At 40.7% G+C, this 26,849-nt stretch overlaps 1 protein-coding gene across 1 annotated transcript in view; it reads left to right on the top strand.

Annotated features, from left to right (window-relative positions):
* LOC122795642 overlaps positions 1 to 26,849 on the top strand; it is a 2,207,893-nt gene that overhangs the window by 575,882 nt on the left and 1,605,162 nt on the right. Inside the window, exon 3 of the mRNA XM_044063913.1 lies at positions 1,796 to 1,845. Coding sequence (XP_043919848.1) covers positions 1,796 to 1,845 — 50 coding nt within the window. The remainder of the gene's footprint in view (positions 1 to 1,795; positions 1,846 to 26,849) is intronic.

The following is a 26,849-nucleotide window of genomic DNA, read 5'->3' as shown; positions in this document are numbered from 1 at the left end:
TCTTTCATCTTCAGTAAAGACCCACTCTACCAGAGCTGTTGCATCCTCTGGTGCTTTTTTCAAGGGTCTGGATACCAATTCCATACCTGATGCTGCTACTTAGTCTTCTGTCCATCCCTTCACTAAGCATTGTAACTTGGATGTTATTTCCAGCGCTAGAGCTGGCTTTGCCAGGGCTATCCTATGTGGGTTTCTTGAGGGTTCTTTAGTGCCATCCTCTTCCCAGGGTTCCTGTTAAGCTTTTATAATCTCCCTTATGTTAGGAATACTGCAACAGTGATATTGAAGGACATAGTATAGTTGTGTAAAATCTTACCATAACAGTAGATGTCCTTCTCTTCACTGTTGTGGTACTCACTTACTCCCTCCTGCCCCCTCTGCTGTAGCCTGCTGTCTTTGCCTTCCTGGCTTAGAGGTTCTTCCCTCTTTCTGGATGCACATGTTCCTCCTTCTGCCTAGGGACATTCTGTTTCTCCTGGGGCTTTTCAGTTCTGAAGTGTGTGCATCTGTATATCACCTTTATGCCTTATGCTTTGCATGGGGAACATAGATGTGACCTATAGCGCCTGTAGATACTAAAGGCTGTGGTATACTGGCTGGACGTTGGGCTATCCTTGACAGCAGATCCCTTACTTTAGGAATACTGTGACAAAGAGAAGGACATCTACTGTTAAGATAAGATTTTACACAACTGTACTTTTTCACACATTAGTGATTATACATCAGAGTGATGATCACTGGTGTGTCACAAACAAGCTTGCCACCCATAACATCCTTCCAATATCCTGGATCTCAGGGGTACTTCTTGGGATTCTACTCAAAAGTAATAACACTTCCTCTCAACTAAGATAGTAATACAGCTGGTAAGGTACTCATCTCAACAATTAATCTTCATTACTGTCTCTCACTCCCCCATCTATATAATTATGTTTTGTTTTTGCATATAATTGAATCTTAACTGCTTTTACAAGTTCATAATCATATGTTGACCTGCTTCAAAGTTATTGCCCTGTGTAATGATGCAGCCTTTCTTAATAGAGGTAAAGGGCATTTTATTTGAGAAGAACTGAGTGTACCTTTAGTCAATCTCAGAATTTTGTATGCTAAGAAGCCTAACATAGATGGTACCTACCATAAAACAGGCATCAACTTGAGCCCAGCCACAGTTACTGTTGTGGAAAAATGCACTAAAGAAAGGTACTAAGGAAGAAGGCAAGGTACCAAAAGCAATGGCTAAGCATTGAAATACTTATTTTTTGTTGCAAATCAACTGTTAAAGTAAGCACCACACCCAGCTGCTCCTTTCCATCTTTAAGAGGCAGTTTATTAATTTTATATTTTATACTGGTTCACATGTATTAAATACTGGTTCACATGTATTAATATATGCATTAAGGTTATACTTTTTTAGGACTTTTTTCTCTGTTCTGAGGATTCCACATCTCAAAATATCATGTGCTGCTGTCAGAATGTTACATATTTCACTGTGCAGAGCAGTAAAACTGGTTGTTCATAATTTGATGAAATGTGTTGTTACTTGCTGAGGTGTGTTTTGCCCATAACATGTCAAGTAAAGCAGAAATACAGTGAATTATCTTACTGTAGTACACTTTGTTCAGACATAGACCTGTATGTTTTGCATTATTTGTCATCAGTGGACAGATGTAGTTTTTTTTTTTGCCTTTTATTATAAATCTGTCATTGCCTTGGAACAAACTACTGTATTTAAGCACTAGGAATTATTTGCTGACTCAAGGAAATTAAATGTATCAATAAATAATTTTTCTTTTTTTAGAGACTTCGTGGAGAGAACATAAAGTTGAAGAATGAGCTGGAAGATCTAAGGTAGCATGAGCCATTTAAATATACTGTATATTATATTATACTGTATTTCTTATAGGATTTTGAGTTGAAAGTGTTTGGCTTTATTGGAGTTTTAACCTGGAGTTCTGACTACTGACAAAGGATAAAAATGTGTTGTGAACAACCAGCTGCATTAGATTATAGACTTATGTATGCCTCATATTCTTTGTAATAGGTCTTCCTTACTAATAGTACTTTTTCATGATATCCAGGATCTGACTATATTGTTGAGACATCCTGTTTCTCCTTTAAGGGTTAAGACCCTAGTTTTGAAACACACAAGTGATGTGTGCCAATGACAGAAGTCAAGAAAAGTAAATAAATACAGTTTTGAGGGTGGGTGATCATTTATTGACACTTGAAATCAATTGTATAACCAAGAAACATGTAAATATATTTACTACACAGCTGTGAAACACTCAACAATGATCATTGTGGAAGGTGAAATTATGAGACCTGTACTAACGGAATAAGTGCAAGACAGAGAACAAAAAAACAAATGAAGGAAACATGCTATAATGTTTTCCTTTCTGAGCAAAGCAAGGTTACATTAAACATAGCTGTACATTTGATAAATTATAAGCATACAAATATATATATACAGGTGTGTGTGTGTGTGTGTGTGTGTGTGTGTGTGTGTGTGTGTGTGTGTGTGTGTGTGTGTGTGTGTGTGTGTGTGTGCTTGCTTGTGTGTGTGTGTGTGTGTGTGTGTGTGTGTGTGTGTGTGTGTGTGTATATGCTTGTGTGTGTGTGTGTGTGTGTGTGTGTGCACATGTGTGCATGATGTTAAAGGGCATCTACAATGTGTGGCTTTTGGGCGTTACTCTTTTTGCGCCTTGTTTTAGCACTCTTCAGAATTTAATCTAGCTTCCACTGTCACCGTTGCACGCTTTTCCATCTGGTGCAACATCTGACATCGTACATCATGCTGTGTGGGTGAACCATCCCGCACTTGTGTGTCTCAGTTTCACTTCTAACTGACCGTTGTTAATGTTTCATTTACAGTTCACATATCAGTCCTACTGTTTGTGATAAGAAAGTTCCCACATTTAATGCTTAAAATATAAACAATCTTTAAAGTGTTCTGTGGTCATCAGGGTGCTAGTAACAGCCTGCATTGGTACTGCATTTACTGCTTAGGAAAGGAGTACAGAATGATACTTTTCTACCAGTGCAAGTGCTTCACTCTGGTCAGGTGCATGAGACAAGGAGAGAAGCTTGATGTCTTCATCACTATGAAGAAGGTGGTGGCCAGAAGGGGTGTTTAACACAGGAACTGACAGAAAGATTATTGACATGATCATGGATTGATGATAGAGTAATGGGAGAAGGTAAATGACTTCAAGGCCAGAAAACTGACAAAGCATTCTTCTCCCAAATACGCTTCTGATGTGGTCTTGTATTCTGCATGAGCTATTCCTTAACTAGCATGGGTTTGATCTAGTTCTCACCATCTACTGATGAATAAGAGGGGTGTACTTTCAGCACTCATTTTAGGGGCATTTTCCTGACATGTCTGTATCAACCGGCCCATGTTTGAGTATCTGGAGTGTGACACTTGTCCTGCTTACCAGGACTGATATCTTGAGTCCCCTTTGAAGGTTCAACGGTTGAATTCAGATTGAGGAGTCTGCTCCACTTGCCTCCTCCACTGAGTTGAGCAAGGTTCTTTGGCTAGGGTTAAAGAGACTATCATGGTTTTCCCATATCATTTTGGCTCATGATAGTAGACTAGTTATAGGACTTTTGTGCTATTTGCTATCTTTGGAACATATGGTTGCAGATACAGGACCCCACCTTTAGGAAGCATGGTCTGATGCCAGTGCCAGGCTCTTCACAGGTTTTTCATGAGCACACACCACATTTTGCATATACTGCCATAATCACTAGGCTGTTGTTCCTAAAGTTTAGTCTTTGCCTGTCATTTCCTTACCATCTTGAGCATCTGATACATCCAGCCCACCCCTTGCCAGAGCTTAGGGTCGAGGACTGTTTTCTCTTCTTTAGTAACTTTGGAAGGAGATATTGAGGATCTTGAGGTCCTTCTTTATGACACAGATAAGGATAATGTGTAAAGGACATGTTATTGTTCACTCTGTCTGTACTCCATTATAAATTCACAGCATTATTTATTTAATGTAGAAATCACTAGCATGATATTGTAAATGTTCTATTTACTGGGATTTGACTTTTCATTTGTATTGTTATTGTCTACCCAGGTAATGGCTGTATTCTCTCTCTCTGCAGATCAGTTCATTACACAAGATTGCAAGCAATAAATAAATAGTGCAGGCAATCAGCAAATAAATACTTAAATTATTTAGCTTTCTCCTCCCTATTAGCTTCCCTTTAAATGACCTCTCTTTTGCAGAGACTTTAACTCTAATGAAGTCCAGTGGGCGCTGTCCTTTTCTTCCTTTGCCATCTCCTCCAGAAGTGCTTAAAGAATAAGAACAATAAATCATTGGTCATCACGCCCTGGAGCTTTTTCTGAAAGAATGTTCAGCTCCCTGATGCCATTTGTAAACCCCCAGTAAATTGGAGTCACATCTTGGTCAAATATCCTATGTCATCTCTTCATTCCAGTACAGGTTTTGGTGACCACAATGACTTTTTACTTTATTTATTTATTTATTTTACATTTGTTTACCGGGCTAGTCTAACTGGATACATGTCCATTTTCAGTAGAGGCCCGGGGAGATAAGCTCCTAGATAGGACAATGAAATTAACACAATCACAACTAATGACACATGAGAACAAATACAAACTATTTACAGTACCTATTTCAGGTTATCACAGTAATATTTAGAGTGAAGAATACAGGCATAACAAAGGAATGCTAATACAATCAAGGTATGCTAGAGATAGTTTAGTAAAATTAGTTTAATAAGGAGGTGTTGATGTGTGTGAGTAGTCAGGGCAGGAAGAGAAAAGTATTTGGAGACACATATAGACTAGTCAGGTTTGGAGCATGGGCATAACCAGTGAGTTTTGAGGAACAATTTCAATTTATTTTTGAAACAGGATAGTGAGGGAAGTGTGGAGAGTTCATTTGGGAGGAGATTCCAGGCTTTTCCTACTATATTAGAAAAAAGAGAGTCACCAGCTTTGTTGTTTGTTTTAGTAGTATGTATTAGAAGTTTCTGAGAAGACCTTAAGGATTCCAAGTTTTTATAGGGAGTGATAAGTGTGGACAGAATAGGTGTTTTGGAAGGTTTGTAAAGAGTGTTGTGGGCTATAGTTAGTTGATGGAATTTAATTAGATTTTGAAGTTCGAGCCATCCTAGTTGCTTTAAATTAAGGCAGTGATGGGTTCTAAATGGGTTGCCTGTTGCAAATCTTGCAATGTTATTGTAGGACATTTCCAATTTGCTAAGATTATTTTTAGATAGGTTAGTAAAAATAGGAGAGGCATAAAGAAGAGAAGATATTAGATGAGTGTGTGCTATAGTGGTTCGAGCTGAAGGTAGGAGAAAGGATTTTATCCTATAGAGAGAGCCTAGCTTTTTGTTGACTGTTTTTATAGTGTTGTTAATATGGATGTCAAAGTTCAGATTATTGTCAATGGTGACAACTAATAGTTTGGTTGGTTCAGGGGATATAATAGTGTTATTGGTAGAGTTTACTGAGAAATCCATTGGGAGGGACTTCTTAGTAGGAGAGAAAAGGAGGAGTTTAGTCTTTTTGGGGTTTAGGAGAAGGCATCCATCTGTGAACCATTGCTCAACTGTATTAAATACTTGTTGGGTAAGATAGAGAAGTTCTGGAGAAGAGGGGGCTGAGCATATCAATGTAGAGTCGTCCACATATTGTATGCATGTAGCTTGGGGATGGCAAGGTAAAGGTCATTGATGAATATGGAAAGAAGTAGAGGTCCAAGGATGGAGCCTTGGGGGACACCCAGGTTGACGGGCAGGTGGGTAGAGAGAGATTTGTGCCAAAGTATGGCCTGTTGTCTTTTATCAAGGTAGGACTGGGACCATTTTATGGAGGATGTATCAAGTGACAGGGATTTAAGTATTTTGATGAGAATTCGGTGATTTACCATGTCAAAAGCTTTAGACAGGTCAATAAATAGGGCTGAAGAGAGTTTGTTTAGTTTGCGGTTTTTGTTGATACAATCTGTGAAGGAAAGAAGGGCAGTAGTAGTGCTATGTGAAGGTCTAAAACCATGCTGACAGTTGGCTAGTAGGTTATTTTGTGTTAGATGGTCAAGTAACTGTCTGTGAATGCATTTTTCCTTGATTTTTGCCAGAGGTGAGAGGAGGGCAATGGGGCGGTAATTGGAGAGTTCAATGGATAGACCTCCTGTGTGGAGGGGGATAATATGGGATATTTTCCATAGACTTGGGATATAACTTTTAGTAATAGTTCTATTGATTAGGATAGAAATAGGATAGGCAATGGCTTTGGTGGATAGTTGTAGGAATTCAGCAGGTAGTTGGTCTGCTGAGGGGGAGCATGGTTTCAGTTTCTGTTGAAGAGTTTGAATATAGGATGTTGGTATGGGTTGAAAGTGAAAAGTAGGGGGTGAGGTAGATTCATTGGAAGGTAGAGTGAAGTTATTAGGTGATAGTTGACTAGCTAGTGTTTGTATAGCATCAGTAAAAAAGGTATTAAAAGCATTAGATATATTCATTGGTGTTTTGTCTTCAGTGTTTTGAGGGTTTGGAGTGGTGGATTGCCCAGGATGGAGTAGTTGGTTGATACTAGACCAAAATTTCTGCGGCTTGTTAGGAATGGCTTGTTGGGATTGCAGGTAGTAGTTTTTTTTGTCAGATAATATAGCTTTTTTTGTTTCATTTCTTAGTTGTCTAAATTTTTGTTGGTCAATAGGGTTTTTAGTTTTCCTCCAATTTGCCCAATGTTTGTTTCTCTTATTGATTTTATGTTTGGTTTCTTTTGAGAGCCATGGAGCATGTTTGATTTTAATTCTAATTAGTCTAGATGGGGCATGGTGGTTGAGGATGGCAAGGAAGTTGGAGTTAAAGTAAGTTACGGCTTCATCTAAAGGAAGGTTTTGTAAGTTGCATGCTCGTAGTTCCATCTGGAAAAGTTCAGGATTAAAGTTCTTTTTAGACCTGATGTTTTTAACAGATGTTGGGGAGGGAAAGTTGATTTTATGTCTGATGATATAGGTAAGAAAGTGGTCACTTAGATCATCAGGGAGGGTTCCTGAGTCATAAATGTGAGGATGGTGGTTTATGAGAATCCAGTCTAATAAGCTTGATTTCTTGTTAGATTTATTTATCCTGGTAGGGGAGGTAATAGTTTGGGAATATCCATATAGGTTAATATGGTTAGTGGGGAGGTTGCTGCAGAAGCAGGTCCAGTCAATATTTGTGTCACCTAGGATAATGGTTTCTTGGGGTAGGTTTTGGGAAAACCAGCAAAGTAAATTTTCCATAGTAGTTGTGTTATTACCAGGAGGTAGATATATACAGATAATATAGATGGCTTTGGAATTGTTAAGAGTAAGTTTAGATATAAGAATTTCTGCACTGGAGTCTAAAGGTGGTTTGCAGTTATAAGTGGTTAATTGTAAGCTAGGTTTGTATAGGATAGCAACCCCTCCACCTTTCTTGGATGTACAGTCTAGTCTCAGGATATTATATCCAGGTGGGATGATTTCATTATCTTTGGTTACTGGTTTTAACCATGTTTCTATTAAGCAGAGAATGTCAAAGGAATAGATTTCAGTTAGAGCTTGGAGGTGAGTAACTTTATTATTTAGACTGCGTATATTAAGATGAGCAATTAAAAGGGAGTTTGATGGTTTAGAGAGGGCTTGGGTAGTTGATTTTTTGAGGTTGATGAGAGAGATAGGAGTTGTTAGGGGGCCTGGGTTAGGGTGGATGTTGCCATCCTTTAAAGAGAGTAGCATGCTTAGATAATATGGGTTGGGTAGTCTGCTGTATAGTGATAGACATTTTTTGGGGTTTAGATTGCTGTATTTTGTGTGTAGTGTTCTATGATATTTCGGAAGTATGTAGCTAGATGAGGATGTTATATTAGCATGGATAAAATGTAAAGGTGAATAAGGAGAGTTGGTTTCTTTTTTGGGATAGTTTTGGTTTGAATCTAGTGGATTTTCAAAAGAGGTGAATAGATGTGCGAGGATTAGTGGAGGTAGTAGAGAGAGTATGAATAAGAGTGTGAAAAAGGAAGGGATTAATTGTTTACTCATTATATGAATAGATAGTGTTTTATATATGTAGAAAATAGAAATCTATAGTAAGGAGATGAGAGAGTGAGTAGAGTGTGGTGTGATAGGAGGAGGGTAGTGAGAGGTTAATATTGGTGGAGTTTGGTGACAGGACAGTATGTAGGGTGAAAAGATAGTGGGAGGGGCGTATTAGAAGAGGAAAAGGTAGGAATTATGAGGTATATTTAGAGAGTATTGGGTAGAGGAAGGGGTGTGGTTAGGTAGTAAAGGGAAGAGGGAGGGGTGTGAGTAGAGAGTAACAGGAAGAGGAGGAGGTATGGGTAGGAAGTATAAAGGTAGGACCCCCTGGGGGTGGGTGAGAATTGGGGGTAGGGAGGGGAGTGGAGTGAGCCCGCAGGGCGAACGGAGCGGGTAGAGACAAGTTGAGTGTTGCAGGAGAACAATCAGTGAAAGCTGACTGAAAGGTAAGTTAAGTTAGGAAGTGGAAGAAAGAAAAAATAAGTAGAGAAGCAGAGTTTCAAGGCTAATAGTGGGAGAGTACAGTAAAGCAAGAAGTGTGGAAGGAGATTAGTAACAGGTGAGGGCAGTAGTCTGCTAGGAGTGGAATTTCCTAGGGGTTTGGGATAGGCAAATGCTAGGGACTATGTGATGGTACCACCTAGTGGCCAGGAGCTGGTATTACAGTAGTACTAATTTCAGGGGAAGGCAGGTCTAGGGCTGGAAAAGGACACTCAGTTATGGTCAGAGATGGTAGTGAATGTCCAGATAGGGGTAGATTTTAAATTATAGGTTAAAAAAAGGGGAGTATGGCTGCTGGCTGACCAGGCTGAGAAGTCTTTACTTACATAGGTAAGGCACATACACACTAAAAATTAGCTGAATAGCAAGTTAGAGGACCACACATACTTTCTTCCTTCCTTTGGTAGGAGAGTACAGGGGAGGCCAAATAGGGTGTTGAGACAGCTGATAAGTTGGAAAGGGTCCTGTGTTGGCAGGGAGGGTTTTATCCCTGATGGAGCGTAGGCCAGCTGGAGTGCTATTAGTAATTGAATAGAAGACAGCAAGCAAAGGGAGAGAAAAAAATAAGACCCTTAGTAAGGTAGTTCAGTTAAAAATAAAATGCTCAAGCAAATACGTAAATTACAACAATTAGACATATATGGCCAAAAACAGGTTTTTATCTCTTGCTAAGCAATGCAATATTTCAGATAAGATAGGGAAGAGGATTCTCTCCCCTGCCATTTTATGACTTAACTCCCTTAACTATTGTGCACACCTGCCCCAGTCCTGTTTTGTGGAATAAACTATGGAATTGCTGGCAGATTTCACTGAGTGTGGGATCAAGGAGGCGGTTAAAAAAGACTGCTTCTGCAGTTGAATTCCACATTGCTTGCTGTAATTGAGCAACATTGATGCTGTAGCTAAGGCAGCAGGATCAACTATGTGCGCATAGTATGGTTTAGGCTCTCCTTCTGTAAGGATGAGTTACTGTAGGCCAATTTTGATGTCTTCTTCTTGGGAGATTCTCAGTTTTGTGTAGATTTCTCAGAATTTGGTTGAAGACCTTCAGACAAGGAATCATATGCTGACCATTATGGAGGACCAGTATAATGCCCCTGCAACATTTTTTATATGAAATGGACATAAAATGTTGTGTTGCAAGTCCATAGACTTTACTTTTTAGACAGTTCAATAGTGCAGTGAAACTAAACCACATTACTTTACATCCTGATACTCTAATAGTTGCAAAAGAGCTACATTATTAAAAAGGCAAAGTATCATATAGTTTTTCCTCTTTTTATTCATTAACCAGGAATATGTATTGAAAAATTATATGACATCTTCTGTTCTGTGACAGTTCTTTCTTTGTCCTTTGTTCCCTTGTCCTTGCTTCTTTGTAGTTTAATGATCCTTGGAAACTCAGTCTTGCATTATCTGAAATGTGGTGTTCCAGCACTAAATAACTGACTTGACTGATATTGTAACTCTTAAATTAACATTTTGCATGTGGTGACAGGACATAATGCATCTGGTTATTTACCATTACTTTTATGACATTGCACACAGAAAGCAGTGTCATATGATTTGCACAATAAATGTTTGCTGTCATACAAATAATGTTGCTGTTTAAGATACCAGTCAAACGTACATAAAGCATTGACATGAACTTTAGCTAGTAAAGTACTATGTATGCTACTGTTATGTTTATACCAATCTTTAATTTCTGACCATACATGTGCTGGACTATTATTACTGTCTACCTGAAGGTAGTCTTACACATTACAGTTGCTTTGTTTATGGCATCCATGCTGTAGAATGAGAAACAAAAAGAGAATTACCAGTTTCTGTGTAGAAGGTGGCCAAATCTTCCATCGAGAAAACGTAGAAAGTCCCTCGTTGATTCTCCCAAAAGGTGGTCAAACACAGCTAGAAGATTCAGCTGTGTGAATGTACAGGACCTGTGGAATCTGCAGAGATGCACTGTTCTGCTACTGGATACTGTGCAGAAGAGGGAGGCAAACATTTGCACTGGAACTAAACGTACTAACTGAATAAAATAAAAAAGAAGCTGTAGTTGTCACAATAAGAAACAATTCAGTCCGTTAACTGTGGCTCGCCATTGAAAAATTATATGACGTCTTCTTTTGGTTTCTTGCTGTTACTTGCATTTACATGCAAGCATGCCAAAGTATATTTAACTACTTATTGTGATCAACTAGTCTTATTACTGTATTGTACTAAGTACAATAAATACACAGAGACAACTGCTTCAGTTAATACACTTTCTATTACATTTTCCTTTTTGATCTACAAGCAGGCAGCACAGATGCTGTCAGCTCTCTATGGCAAATTCCCAAAGTTTGTTTACTGTTACGCTCATATTTATACCAAAAAGTCTGACATTTTTTCTCAGAGTCTGATGTATAACTGTTCTTTCTTTGTCTTTTGTTCCCTTGTCCTTGGTTCTTTGTAGTTTGATGATCCATTGAAACTCAGTCTAGTATTATCTGAAACGTGGTGTTCCAGCACTATCTGAAACTTGATGTTCCAACTTTATCTTGCTTGATGTTACATCTCTTTACTTCATTGATGTCCTTCAAGCTGCCATCTGCGCAGTTATTTTTACAGACTTTGTTTCTCAATAACATACTCCTTTACATGGATGCCAATATCTGATTAAGCTATGCCAGCACACTTACTACTTCTTATTTTTCAGCATTTTATACTATTTCTAAATTAACCCTTTATATTTCATATCATACTTGCAGCTTTTTATTCAAGCTAATAATCATGCTAACAAGTTTAAATGGAGACAGAATACTATTTTCTTTCATGCATAACATTTATAATACATAAATAAAAGTTTTGCAATAATTTTAAGCACTAATGAGGACAACTCAGTTGTTAATCCTCAAAGTTGAAAAGCAGATTACGTATGTTGAGATGCATTATTAATGCCTGGAAAATCAATTAAAAGTAAAGGAAAAGTGCTAGAGAGAAATTTGCAGTGATAGAGATACTATTCAATAGAAACTGCAGGAGACTACCAGCTTTGCATACTGAACATAAAGTAAAATTACAAAAGTTGTAGGAAAATTTTCAACCTGATGCTAAAGCAGGTAGAACAGCAGAACCTAATTCCTTTGTTGTTTGTGGAAAGATGGAAGCCTGTAGAGAAAAAAATCGTAGTTACTGGAGTAAGATAAATATGTTGAAGTTCAAGAAGGATAAACATATAGAACTGAAACAACCAGTACTTTGTGACACAGCTACTTTGAGAATTGATAGGTGTGATACAGAGATGCTTCCCAAGTTGTGCTGCCAAGAAAAGCTGTAATGCAATCCTGGCTACCTGGTACAAAGGGATAAAGCCCTGACTATGAAGCAGATGTTCCCGGTATGATTATCAGAGCAGGCATTGGAAAAGCAGGGCAAGGAAGGGTAGATATGAGAAGCAATCGCCAGCTTCCCTACTCTGGAACAAGGGACTGATAGTCTATTTCTTTTTTTGCCATATACAAGTGAAGGCTTACAGATGAAATAACTGGAACGTGAGATGTGGGCTTGGCTTATCAAGGCAATGATGGCAGCCATATTTGCACATGGGTGGGAGCACTCACATGCAGGAAGAGCATAATAGGCCCTCACTATGATGTAGACACACACATCAGCCACCAAAGGGTAGGATTAGGGCCTAATATAAAAAAGCCCTTATGTGGCTGCTTGAATGATGGGCTCCATAATTGGTTATCACCCTCCCAGGAGCGAATTTGCTAACTGATTGCAGAGGGCTGATGGTAGGTAGGCACTGGGAGGGGGGAATTTATAGAACACCAAAAACTTCAGTGCATCAGGGACTGTCCTAAAAGGGATGATCAGATGTCCTGTAAGCAGGGGTGTAGCCAGAAAATTCCATTTTGTACTCGCAAACTCTTTTGCTACACTCCAACCCACCTGATATAAAAAAAAAATGGATACATCTTGCCCCACAGCAGTTAATAAATATACATATCATTTCCAATGGTCCCCTCTAAAACTATTAAAGATATTGTTTTTAGATTACCAATCCTCTCTGTAGATACGTTATGTGCTGTGCTTGACATGTATGGGAAGTCTATTCCATAGCATGGGCAGTCTCTGGGTTATGCACCTGTCCCTTCAGCATGTTCTGTTAATTGTGGTAATGAGGATGAGGTCTCTGGAGCATGTGGTGTGGAGGGATTGGGATTTCTTTAGATGTAGCATTTCTAACAGAGCTGGGTCAGACATGGCTTTGTAAGTCAAGCAGAGATCGCCTCTAAGTAGGCGATATGAGACAGAGAATAGTTGGAGGTTTTTGAGTCTGTCCATGTAGGACAAGTGTTTAAGGCCTAGGATCCTCTTTGTGAGGTACTTTTGTGGCCTCTCCAGTTTTTACAGGTGTCTAGTGAGGTACATGCCAAATGGGGCATTGTACTTGATGATTGGCCTAATGAGGGAAGAGTAGAGGGAGACAATTACCACTTTCTTCCTGGATGCAAAAACCTTAATAATGAGATGTGTTGCATAGAAGGACTTTCTGATCACAGTGGCAATGTGGTGATCATAAGAGAGGTTGCTGTCAACCTGTATTCCCAGATCTGTTATAACGCCTTCTGTATTCAGTGGACTACCATCAATGTAGTAATTCAAAGAAACCAGGTTTTTCCCAAAGGGGATGACGACACATTTTTTGGCATTGAACTTAAGGCCATGGTTCTGACATCAGTCGTTGGTCTCAATGAGTCCATTCTGTAGGATGTCAACATCACTTGGGGAGTTAATAATAGCTCCCAACTTGCAATCGTCTGCAAACTTTGTCAGCCAGAATCCCTTCGTGTTGGCCTGGACTTCAGAGAAGTAGATACCAAACAGGAGAGGACCCAGGACCGAACCCTGTGGGACTCCACTCGTGACTAGTCGGCAGTATGACTTGGAGTCAGCTACTTTCACACGGTGGGTTCTATCTGTGAGCCAGTTTGCAACCCACCTAGTGATATAGGGGTTGATGCCTAGCTTAGTGAGTTTTTCTATGATTCCTGAGTGGGGAATGGTATCAAAAGTCTTGGCCAGATCAAGGTAGGCTGTATGAACCACCTTGCCTTCTTCCACAGCTCTGGTGACTGACTCAAAGAAGTCGACCAAGTTGAGCAGGCATGATCTACCCTTCATGAAACCCAACTGTATGGGATCCAGAGTTTGGAGATTCCCTATATCCTTGTTTATTAGGTCCATGATAATGCGAACCATAGCTTTGCATATCAGGCTCATCAGGCTAATGGGGAGATAGTCCCCAGGGTCTGTAGTCGCTCCTCCTTTGTGGAGAGGGATGACTGTAGCAGTGCGCCATTCGGTAGGGACAAAGCATGAGGTGAGGCTGTGATTGAACAAGGCACACAGGTGAGGTGCCAGTTCACTCTGTAGTTCATGTAGAACACAGCCAGGGATATTGTCAGGTCCCACAGAAGCTGTATTCTTGGCCTTGGAAAGTGCTGTTTTAACCTGTGCAGCAGTAATACTGGGTGCCTGGCAGTCTACTGGTATTGTGATTGGTCCTTTGCAGGGGGGGGGGGTAAAGTTGGCACTGAATCTGTTGGCCAGTATACTGGCAATATCTGTTGGCTCGGTATATGAGGTTTCACTGTGCAGTAGCTCAGAGCAAATCTGGGTATTGCCGTGGAGATTTTTTATATAAGTATAGAAGTCCTTGTGGTTGTCTTTACTATCTGCTGTAATTCTGTTTTCATAGCTAGCTTTAGAAGATTTTGATGAGGGATCTCAACTTTTTGTTGAGGCTGATAAGGGAGTTTTTCCAGTCTTGGGACTTCACCTTATTCCACATCAGTTTCCTCCTTCTGTTGTAGCGTTTGTTTATGGCAGGAGACCACCAGATTGGCTTCCTTTTTTTTGTAGGAGAGCGTCTTGGTTCTATTGGGTATGGCGAGATCCATGCATTCGTGTACGTGTTCGTACAGTGCATTGGTGTATGATTTGGCGGTCATACAAATATTCTCCATTTGCATGGGTGCCATGAAGTTAGCCACCTCTGTTTTTAGGAGCACAAAGTTAGTTTTGGAGAAGTTTTTCTTGGTGGTTACCTTTGTGGGGGTGTGGGGGGTGGGAGGGATGTAGATTTCCAAGATGATTAGTTTGTGGTCGGATCTAACCAGGGAGGAGCTGACTATTGGTGTAGAGCAATGGTCGCCCATGTTAGTAATGACCAAGTCAAGGATGTTGCTACATCTAGTGGGGGTAAGAACGAGCTGGTCCAGGGTATTGGAATTAATGAACTCCAGGAAGCATTGGGCAAGTGTATTGGTACATGAGTAGTTTTTCCAATTAATGGAGAGGTAGTTGAAGTTGCCTAGTAAGAGAGTGTTAGGTTGGACCCTAATATTCTCCAAGGTGCTTAGAAATGTGGAATGTGAGTCTTTGGGACATGGTTGGGGACCTATAGCAGGCTATGATCTGAATCCTTGTCTTACCCAATGTTAGCTGCACCTGAAGCATCTTTGATGCGTTATGTTGGGCTACCAGTCTGGAGGTGTGCACATCCTTTATGAATATGGAAACACCACCGCCTTTGGAGCTTCGGTCCACGTTCTGGGGCCGAAAGGTGTGGAATGAGTTATAGCCTGATAGTGCAGGGGTGCTTTCTTCTGCCTTGAACCAGGTCTCTGTTACAACACAAATGCTGATGTTCTCCATTTTAAGGAGTGCTTCGAGCAAGTGCATTTTGAGATTTAGACTTCTAGCGTTGAGGAGCATGACCCTCAGATTATATTTGTTTGTAGCGTTTATGGTGGTAATTTGGTCTTTGGAACACTGCCTAAAAAAGGCACTATAGGGGTGGCAAGAGCCTTGGCCAGTATCCGGAAGCCCAGGGGTGACAGATGCAGGCCATCTCTGGCAAAGCATCGAAGTCTGTCAGTCATGTCATCCCAGGCAGACAGATACTAGATCCCCTTAGAATGACACCAAAAACTTAGCCAGTTGTTGAAATCAACCATTTTCTGGTTGTACTGTGGTATCATTTTGAGTGATGGTAGGAGGCTGCTCAGAGCTGAGGTCATACCCGCCTGGGCTACATAATCCAGGAGCTCCTCCATGTCTTTTTTCATGCAGTCCAGGGAGGTACGTCTCAGGTCATTCACACCCACATGTACAATGCAGAGTCATATCTGTTGTTGAGGGACCTGAGTGCGTGCATTATGTGATGGATCCTGGCACCTGACAGGCAGCTGACTGTTACTTTCTCCTTATTCAGCCTAGTGAGTGGAACATCAGTGTGCCTCACTATTGAATCACATATGACTAGTGTGTTGGGCATGCTGTTTTGTCTTACAGGCTTTGGTTGAGTGGCAGACTGTTTAGGAGAGTTATGTGTCTTGTGGTTAGTGTTGTGTTGTGGTGGTCGAGTGCATTTCTGCCTTGGAGGTCTCTGCTGCTTGTGTAGATTTTTATTGAGAGCCTCCGTGAAGGTGGGTGTGTGGTTTGTGTTTTTATGTGAAGGCAATGCTGGTGTGTGTTCTGGAGGGCTATGTGTTCCATGTGGTGTGGTGCAAGTGTTGACCTTCTCCTCTTGACCAGCTGTTCCGTTTTTGGCTGGAAAGTGTATAGCTTCCAACTTGGATATATAAGTGCATCTCTCGCAAGTCTGAGTGTTGGGAGGTAAGAGGAGAGGGTTGTCTGTGTACATGAGGCAGTTGGTACATTGCCTCAGGATGCCCAAGTTCACCAGGTTAATAGGGGAAAGCTCAGGGAACTGACCTTTATACATGTCTGGAGGGGTGGGCATTGATAATAAGTACTGGATCTGTTTCCTTGTAGAACGTTTAGTGCTGGTAGCACATTTGTATGCTACAATAATTGCTACAAGAAGTCTGGTAAAGTACTAGACTAATAAGCTATTGTAAGTGCAGGAGAGGAGAGAACTAGTAGAGCTAATGGACAAATTGAAGAGCAGACATTGGCACTGCTCAGGAGCTTGCAAACAGTCTTGGATAAGCAAGTCTATATCTGGACTGGACTAGTTACAGGAAAGGCGGGTGATGAGCACAAACGCAGTTTGTAAGATATGTACCATTTTTGTGAATATCTATTCCAGCAGTTTTGACTTGCTTCAGAACTCAGTCAGATATTTACGATGTTGTGGAAAATATTTTCCTTTCATTTATTTTAGTTTTTTAAGTGACAGTCTGTTCTGTGTAGTTTAGTAAGTTCAGATGCCTGGTAAATATTTTATGGCATATCAATTCATGAGAAAAAAGACAGGTGTCCAGCTATAGACAAATCACACGCAATGTTTGTGCATTTTCTGTTTAGGCCCAAAGCATAATACAGAGAATTGTCAGGTCTTTCAGTGGTTTCAGGGTTTTATGCCAAATACTGCATTTTCTGCAGAAATTTTTGAAATGGAATAGAGTTGAGGCCTTGTCTCATACCACCGTGGCATCTTGCAGTACAATCCCCAACCTTGAATGTCTCCCATAAGAAATTATTAGAAAAATGATCTAAAGAGAAGGCAGTTAGGGACTCGTGATATGACAACTGCATTGGATGTCTATGCTGTACTTGAGGATATGGGTCTCAGTGAGATGCTTTTGCAGCCCATGGCCCTTGTGTCTCAGGGATCCAAGTCCTCTGAAAAAAGCCCCTTTGATGGCCATCATGCCTGCAGATCGAGACATGTCTCACTAAGCTGAGGGCCTTGCATTAATTTTAAACCAGATGCCCCACTTCAGATGTTTGTCAGAATCACATTTCATTATCTCAGAAGTGGCAGATAGTGTAATCACTATTCTAGTCATAGGGGGCATCCGGAGTTAGATTTTGGAGGCTTGGAAATCCTGTTCTTAGTCTTTTGTATCCAAGGCAATAGAAGTATTCAAGAAAATGGAGAAAAGGAGGAAGACTATGCACTCAGTGAAACAGGTTTTTCATTCCACCATTCCTAGATATGCCAGGAATTGCCAACCAAAGTCTGGGTCATAATATTTTAGGCAAGAAAAAAATAAACATGTCAAGGGTAAAAAGTGTTAGTGTATGAAAAGACAGCAGGGAGACCAAACTGAGAAGCCTGGAGGCCCACAGGCTGCAACCATTTCAATATGGAACTTCTCCCCCCCAGTACACACACACACACACACACACACACACACACACACACACACACACACACACACACACACACACACACACACACACACACACACCATACCTTTGTCTAATAACATTCTCACCCACTACCTAAGTAACTCTGGAAAGGGTCTCAAGTATAAGTCAGTCCTGCAGATAATATATAAGAGTTACAAACTATAGTTCCTAAGAAAGTCAAAAGTGTTAGGTATTCCACCCATTAGAAATAAGTAAGTGTTTCTTATTCCCGATGTTATAGGAGTTTTTTTTAACTAGGAGTCCTAGAACCTATACAAAGCAGGACCAGAATAGAAGCTTCTACTCAAGAGACTTCCTTCTGCCCAAAAGGGAGGGCCTCTGATAGTCCACCCTTGAACGTTCAAAGCTAAATACCTATTTCAGGGTCCCAACATTTAAATTGCTGACACTGCAAGCCCTCTTTCCACTCTGGCTACCCTGGATCTCAAGGATGCCTATCTTCATATACCCATCTGTAGGGACTACAGGTGCTTCTTCAGACTTGAGTTGGGGAGTTCCCAGTATCAGTTTACCTCCTTGCCCATTGGATTAGCTACTAAGCACAGAAGTTTCAGTGCCTGGTTCCAGTAACTGTTTATTGCAGAACCAAGAGCATTTCTATTTGCCCTGACAGGATGACTGACTCATTCAAACACTGTCCCAGGAAGAGATGGAGAGGGCTGTGCAGTTCGTCATTGCTTTAAAAACTTGGGATTTTCTTTTGAAATTCTTAAGTCAAATCTCACCCCTTCCAAAAAAAGTGGTGTTTCTTTGTTCCTTAGTAGATTCCATCAACCAGAAGGTCTACCTTCCCGTTAACAAGGTGGAATCACTGACTCAGTGTTTCCTGCAGAAGACTTTATAAACAGCAGCTTCAGACAGAGAATGACTGAAGGAACTGTGATTCATGGCCTTCACAATTTTGATGGTCCCCCTGGCTAGACTGCACATAAGAAATTTCATTAGTACCTAATAAGTACTTGAAGCCAACATTATTGTTTGAGATTATCCCTGTTCTACGCTGTATTTGCAAAAAACTAGAATGGTGGTTCAGCCAGGTCACACTGAACCAAAGCGTACCCTTTAACCCCCCCCCCCTAGCAGATAATAACAATATATGCTTCAGACCTAGACTGGGGGAACAGTCAGGAGACCTCAAAATGCAAGGAGATTGGAGTGCAAGTTAGAGGCGAAAACGTAATATGAAAGAGAGATGCTGGCCCTAATTTCAGGCAATAACAGCCTTCAGACCCACCTGGAAAAAAAAGTGGTTTTGCAGGTGACAGCAGAGAACAGTACTGAAAGAAGGAACATCAACAAATAAGGAGGGCTATTTCTTACCCCTTCTGTAGGCTAGCAATGACTGCCTGGGAAATAGATCTTCATTCCCAGTTCACCCTAATGGCAGTTTACTGCCCATCCAAGATGAAATTGGTGGTGGCTCTACTACACAGATCATCAGCAGAGTCTCATGAACGTATGTCCAACAGGGATGTTTTTCTGTAGACTGTTCACAGGTGGGGTGACTCTGAAGTAGATAATTTTGCCTTGCCGAGCAACAAACAGCTCAAGAATTTCTGCTCCAGATCACCACACAAAGAAGTGCTTGGGCATTAGTAGCCCTCTCCTTCAGATGAACAGGTCTCTTTTCATATGCATTCCCACCAGCCCCCCCCCCCCCCCCGGGCAATCCAAAAAAAAAAGTGAGGAGGGTTCAAAGGTACTCTTAGTAATGACCTTTTGACCCAGACAGCATTGGCTGTCTCTCCTCATTCAGATGCCTACAGTGAAACCTCTCATGTTAAATCTGACACAAGGAAATCCTACTTGGATGAATGGAGGACGTTTTACCTCTGTTGCCCTCAGCACAGTACTGGTGTCCCTGATTCTTACTGCTTTAATAAGCTGCTCAGTTCTTGCCAGGCATATGCTTTTATGAAGGCACATTTCTTTTGCAACCTGCCTACCTGAAGAACCACCTCTTTGCATTCCTGCAGACTTGTAAACATTTCCTAAAGGGAGTTCATCATTATCTGAGACTACCAAGGAAAGCTGTTGTTTCTGCATGGGACTTCAACTGTGTCATGGAAAAGCTGACATAGCCTACCTTTGAGCATACTGCCTTAGCCCTCCCTCAGACATCTTACACAGAAAACAGCTGTACTGCTGGCCATCACCTCAGCTAGGAAGATTTCAGAACTACAGGCCCTCACATGCACTGAGCCCTTTTTAGTCCTCCATAAGATCAGGGTCAGTCTTAGAACCAAGTGAATATTTAAACCAGAAGAAGTGAACAAGTTCTCGCCCGATCATTGTCCAACTCTGTTTTTCCTTAATCCCCAGAACAAGAGAGAAAGTATTGGTCATTCCTTAGATATGCACAGACAACTGAGATACTACTCAGATGAAAGCAAGAATATTAGAAACTCAGATCAGTTATTTGTGTCTTTTTTGTTCAGGAAGTAGAGGAAACCATACTGCATGCAGAGTCTCTAAGTGAATAACTGATTGCATTTGTCTTGTTACTGCCATCATGAAAAGAAGTTGGATGGGACTGTGGGAACCCACAGTGTTATGGGCACACCAACCACTAGCCTTTTTGGGGGGGTGGTTAGTGTATAGGGTATTCATGAGGCAGGTTCCTGGTCATCAAGCCACAATTTTTTGAAGAACCTTAAAAGCACATTCTTCTTGTCTAGGCACATTTCTAGCCTTGTATGCTCTGGGAATCATCCTACTGGTAAGGACTATTGATAGTAGCAATCTGTATGAAGAATGTGATGCAGTTGTGCAAAAACGTACTAGTACAACAGTTATGTATATTTAGAATGTGGTATAATTGTGCAAAAACTTAACCAAAACAGTAGATGCTCAAGAAAAACACAGGTGAAAATACTGACTTCCTCCCACCACCTTCTTTTCTCTTCCTGGGCATTCTGAGCTGGGGTAGGTAACCTATCATTAAGCTTTTACCCCTTTTCCCTTGCTATTCTCATGATCTCTGGCCTGCTTAAGTCTGGATATGTTTGGTGAACCCTGTTTCTCCAAGTCTTTGATTCAGGAGAATGTACATGTATCCCTGCTGAGTGGAGATTGTTAGAACTTTCCTTAGGGTGTAGTAGAGTGGATACCCTGCATCATCATGGGCAAGAAAAGCTTTAGAGTGGTGTAGGCAGATGTCATCGTTATGAAGGGAATGCATTCACATCCCCAAGAGGTAAAAGTCCAACTACCCTGGAGAAGGCGAGAAGAACTTTGAACTCTGGAAATTGGGTCAGATGTTAGGTCTTCTGTAACCAATGCCCCACTAGCTGGGATTATTGCAACAATGATTTACTTTCACAACAATTTCTCAGAATCAGTAAATCTTATTAGCTGGTCTCTTTTTTGATCCTACAGGTCATGTAATTTGTATGTTGTTCTCTAAGTATAAACTGCTTGTTCCTGTTCCCTTTAATAGTAGTATTGTGCCATCTTGTGTTTACCTTGCAACCTTGCAAATTACCACTGAATCTCCCATCGCTTACAAAAATCAAAACCATAACTCTGTCAATCTCTGTTTTCATGATATTTCACTTTGTTATTTTTGATGCTGGTGAATTTTCCCTGCACTCTAACCTGGTTCTGTATCTCCCCCATCTCATTCTCTCATTTGTGGAATCTAGGGGGTCTATATTAACTCAGAGAAAGGTCACTACAATGATTGTCATTTCATTGGAAATGCCATTCATCAAATTCCACTTGTGGGGGGGCTTCAGCCCCCCACACTCCCACTAATTATATATACCAGCTCCGAGATCGCACTACAGTTTGGAAAGGGCAAATTTCCTGATCATCACTGTACCACAATCTCAGTATGAACAGTTCAAAGTAAGGCATGTTCGATGTAAGTGAACTGAAAATGACATTCTCTGAACAGAATTTTTGCTTAACTAATAGGGATCTGAATCTAAGAGATCATGCAAGTAGTCTGTTTTCTTCCTCCTAGTACCTGCATATAATAAATTTGACAAATTTTTGTTCCCACATTCCGTAAGCTTTCTAACATGCAAAACAGAAAATAATGTGTAAGAAATCAATTGTGAATAGGTAAATGAGATGTGTGTTCATTGTTCAGTGTTGGTAGTCCTATGCTTTTGTACAGCATATGATATTAATTTTCTTGCATTTGTATGGTCTTCGTTTCACACCCATGCAGACTCGATCAGTGCTCCACCCTACTTAATACATTTAAATAAACTCTGTGCAATGATATAGCTATGTAATTCTCTTGATTTGCAATGTATAATATAACTATGGCAATATTGTCCATAGGTGTTTATTAGGCTAACGACCACAAGGGTTTTTTTAAACCTAGCCATGCATCCCGAATCTCTGACAAATTCTGACACTCTTGATAAGTGTAAGCATGGGCCTGGGAGATTAACCATTTACAGGTTATCTGTTTGCATTATAGACATAGATGCCAAACCAGGGATGAATTTTCAGTTTTCCATCCAATTGTCCAAGTTATACTTGAATTGGGTTAGGGAGGAAATCTGCTTCACATGGATAGGAAGCTGTTCCATACACAGGGTAGTCTCTGGGATACATACCTATCTCTCCAGTGGGTCCTGTTTATATCACAGGCGATGTTAAATCTTTAAAATGGGTAATTCTGGTACTGTTTGTTTTGTAGATATGCAGGAGGTCCATCAGTGTGGGGTCTGACAATGCCCTGTGTGCCAGGCATAGATCTCCCCTCAAAAGCCTGTAGGAGACAGAATACAGGGATAGGGCCTTGAGGCGGTCAGCACAGGACATATTACTTACGCCCCTGTATTCTTTTCGTGAGGAACCTCTGTGGATGTTCCAGTTGTTGGATATGCCTGGTTAGGTACATACCAAAAGGGGCATTGTACTCAATGATAGGTCTGATGAATGCCGAATACAGTGGAACAATGACTTCCTTGGACTTAGATGCCATAGCTTTGTTTATAATTTTGCAGCATGCAGTGATTTCCTCACCACTGTAGACACATGATGATCAAAGACTAGATTACTATCTGTGTGTGTCCCTAAGTCCCTGACTGCTGGGTCAGTTCTAAGGGATGTGTCGTCAATACGATAGTTACCAGGGATGGATGACTTCCCAAAGGATACCATTATGCATTTCTTGGAATTTAGTTTTAGTCCATGGCTCTGATGCCAGTTGTTTATCTGTGCCAGCCCCTCCTGTAGAACATTTGTGTCAGTATGAGATTCAATGACAGCTTCTAATTTGCAATCATCTGTAAATTTAGTTGGCCAGACACCACTAACATTGGCCTTGACTTCTGGGAAGTAAATGTCAAAAAGGAGCGGTTCAAGGACTAATACCTGAGGGACTCCATTTGTGACTGGCCTCTTTGTAGAGGTCGACTCCCCAAATCTAACTTCCTGGGTTCTATCTGTGAGCCATTTGGCTATCCACCAGGTGACATACAGGTTTGTACCTAACCTCTTGAGTTTGTCAATAATGCCTGAGTGGGGTATTGTGTCAAATGCCTTGGCCAGTTCAAGGTAGACATTGTGAATGATTTTGCCTTCATCCATTGCTTTGGTGACCTTCTCAAAGAAGTCCACTAGGTTGAGTAGGCATGATCTGCCCTTGCCAAAACCAAACTGGGTTGGGTCCAGTGTCTGGAAGTTTATTATATTTCTGTTGATCATCTCTATAGTAATTCTTTCCATGGCTTTTATTTATTTATTTTATTTATTGTAGTTGGTTTACCAGGATAGTCCATTGGGCCATAATGAACCCGTTTTCAATGGAGTCCTGGGGAGAAAAGCTCCAAAAAATATATTTTTGTAATTTTGAACATACATTCTTAGATACAAACAAAGTTTAACAATAGGTACAACAGTTAAAGATAAAGCAATATCAAGTAGTACAGCAAGTGTGCATTTAAAATACATTGCAGGAAAATGAATTAACTATTTAACATGAGCTTATCCATTTATGCAGAGTAGATTAAGAGAACAGGTTACTAGAAAGGAAGAGGAGGTACAATGACTTGGAGAAGTGGGGGAAGAGGAGGGATATGGAGTCAATTATTTATATGGACTTGTCTGGTTGATTAAAGATGTGAGCAGAGCCTGGAGTAGGTGAAGAGTGGTTATGTAGGGTGGGAGCAGGAGCATTCCCAATGTGATGTCAGGTGTGTATGAAGGGATTTTTTGAAAGCAGTGTGATTAGAGGTGGTGCGGATGAGTGGGGGAAGGGAGTTCCAGAGGCGAGCTAGGTTGAAGGATAGAAGGTTTTTGCCTGGAGGATGTGTAGGTTTATGTACTTTGAGTAGGTTTTGATTGCTTGATCTTAATACTCTATTGGGTAGGTGCATATTAAAAGCAGAAGATAGGGAAGGACAGAGGGAGGGATTAAGGATAAGCTTGTGGGCTAGAGTTAGTTGTGTGTAAGTTAGTTGATTAGGAAGCTCTAGCCATTTTAGTTTCTGGAGGGAAACACAGTGGTGGGTAGAAGACTTGTGGCTAGTGGCGAATTTTGCAATTTTATTGTAGCAAGAGGAAAGTTGTTTTTTGAGAGAGGATTTAATGTTAGTTAGGAGTGGGGCGCCATAGAGAAGGGAGGGGATAAGGAAGGATGTAGCGAGAGTTGTTCTAGTGGCAGAGGTGAGGTATGCATTTTGTCTATAAAGCATACCAAGTTTCTGATGGGTCTTTTTGATGTTTTTTTGTAGGTGAGAGGTAAATTTAAGTTGGTTGTCAATTTGTACCCCTAGTAGTTTGGTGTCTGACACCAATTCTAGGGGTGAGTTATTTTGGCTAATGATTGAAAATGTATTCATATTGAGAGAAGTAGCTTTAGAGGGAGAAAAGATCATAAGTTTGGTCTTGGAGGCATTAAGAGCAAGATGGTTTTTTAACATCCATTGCTCTGTTGTGGAGAAAGCATTCTGAGTTAGTTTTTGAAGTGTAGTGATGGAGGTGGCTGAGCAGATGATTGTTGAATCATCTGCATATTGGATGATATTTGAGAAAGGGAGTAATTTGTGAAAGTCATTTATAAATATGTTGAAGAGAACAGGACCGAGAATGGAGCCTTGTGGAACACCTGTGGGGGAACTAAGAAATGAGGAGGTAGTTTTTTTCCATTTTACTGCTTGATTTCGGTTGGATAGGTAACTAGAGAACCAATTCAAGGAGGAAGAAGAAAGGTTAAGTTCAGAGAGCTTAGTAATGAGTAGGCTATGTGAGATGGTATCGAAGGCTTTGGAGAGGTCTAGCAGCAATGTAGAAACAATTAAGCCAGAATCACGAGCTCTATTTACTGTTTCTAGGAAGGAAAGGAGGGCAGTCATTGTGCTGTGGTTGGGTCTGAAGCCATGTTGTGTGGGAGATATAAGGTGGTTGTCTAGGAGATGAGGAAGAAGTTGAAGTTGAACACATTTTTCTAGGATTTTTGAAATAGGGGACAGGATGGCTATGGGACAAAAGTTAGTGAGGTTGTTGTTGCCCCCTTTGTGGAGTGGAATAATATAAGCCTGTTTCCAGATTTGGGGAACTGTGCATTCTTTTAGGGAGCGGTTGATTAGGATGCTAATGGGATATGCAAGTGTTTCAGCAGCTATACTGAGAAAGTAGGAAGGTATGTTATCAGGGGCGTTGGTACCAGGTTTCAGTTTGAGAAGGAGTTTCTTTATAGTAGATGTTGGTACGGGAGAAAAAGAGAGGGGAGTGGGGTTGGGAGAGGGAGAGTTGGAGGGTGGAGGTGTTTGGGGTAAAAGTTGGGTAGCAGAAGAGGTGGAGGAGTTAGAGGAAGGGAAGCAGGGAGTGGAATTTTGGAAGGATAGAGTGTGAGTGGGGGGAGTGGAATTTGGGAAGGATAATGAGTGAGTGGGGGGGTGATGGGATGCTTGAGGGTATGGTGGAGTTGGAGAAAGAAGAGGTCAGTTTGGCTATAGAGTCAATAAAAAATGAGTTAAATTGGGTGGCCAGGTCTAGTTCTGAGGCTTTCGGGTCTGGGGTGGGAGTATCTGGACTACTAGGGTGAAGGAGACTAGAGATCCCTTTCCAGAATTTTTGAGGGTTGTTTTTATTTTGGTTTTGGAGTGTAGAAAAATAGCTTCGTCTATCAGAAGTGATGAGTTTCTTTACTTTATTTCGAAGCATTTTATATTCGTTAAGGAGCAGATTTGTCTTAATTTTTTGGTAGCGTGCCCAGACTTTATCTCTTTGTCTCATAATGGCAAGAGTATGTTTGGATAGCCAGGGGGCTGACTTTGTTTTTATTCTCTTAGTCCTTAGGGGAACTTGAGAGTCGAGTAATTGCAAGAATGTTGTATTAAAGTGTGACACTGCCATGTCTAGGGGTAATGTTTTTAGACAATTCCAATTAATTGTTTGTAAGGAATTTATGAAGATAGTTGGGTTGAATTTGTTGTGGTCTCGGATAGTTATATAGTTGTGGGTTTGTTGAAGGATAGTGGGTAGTCGGTTAGTGAAAATGGGTAGGTGATCACTAAGAGAGTCTGGAAGGGTGCCACTGTTGGAGAAATAGTGAGGATGGGAGACAAGGATCCAATCCAGTATACTTCCACTGGAGAGGTTTTTTGCGGGCGAGTTACTGAATTGATTAGTTGAGAGAAGTTGTATAGGTTAATATTTATGGAGTTTGTTGGAGATTGTATACAGGTCCAATTGATGTTTACATCTCCTAGGATTATGGTTTCATTACTAATGTTACTAGAGATCCAGGAGAGGATAAGTTCAAGAGTGGAGATATTATCACCTGGGGGTATATAAAGGGATGCTAAACAAATGTGTTTGTGATCGTTGATTTGTAGTAGAGTAAGGAGAAGTTCAGCATTGTTAAAGTGTGGAGTAGGTTTATTGTAGGGAGTGACTGCTAGGGAGGATGAATATATGAGGGCTACCCCACCTCCCTTTTTGAGAGGTCTGTCTTTCCTGATGATGGAGTAGTTTGGGGGAATAATCTCAGAGTCATTTATATGAGGTTTTAACCAGGTTTCAGAAATAGACAGGATATCAGGTTTATTGTGTATGAGCCATGCATGGAGGTTTGGGACTTTATTTACTATACTTTGGGAATTTAAGGAAGTAAATAATAGGGATTTATTTGTGGTTGTTATAGGGGATGGACCA

This window comes from Protopterus annectens, chromosome 2.part2 (assembly GCF_019279795.1).
Source record: "Protopterus annectens isolate FY-2018-M chromosome 2.part2, PAN1.0, whole genome shotgun sequence".
Taxonomy (NCBI): domain Eukaryota; kingdom Metazoa; phylum Chordata; order Ceratodontiformes; family Protopteridae; genus Protopterus; species Protopterus annectens.
Note: the sequence above shows the minus strand (reverse complement) of the source record. Positions and strands in the feature narration are given on the sequence as shown.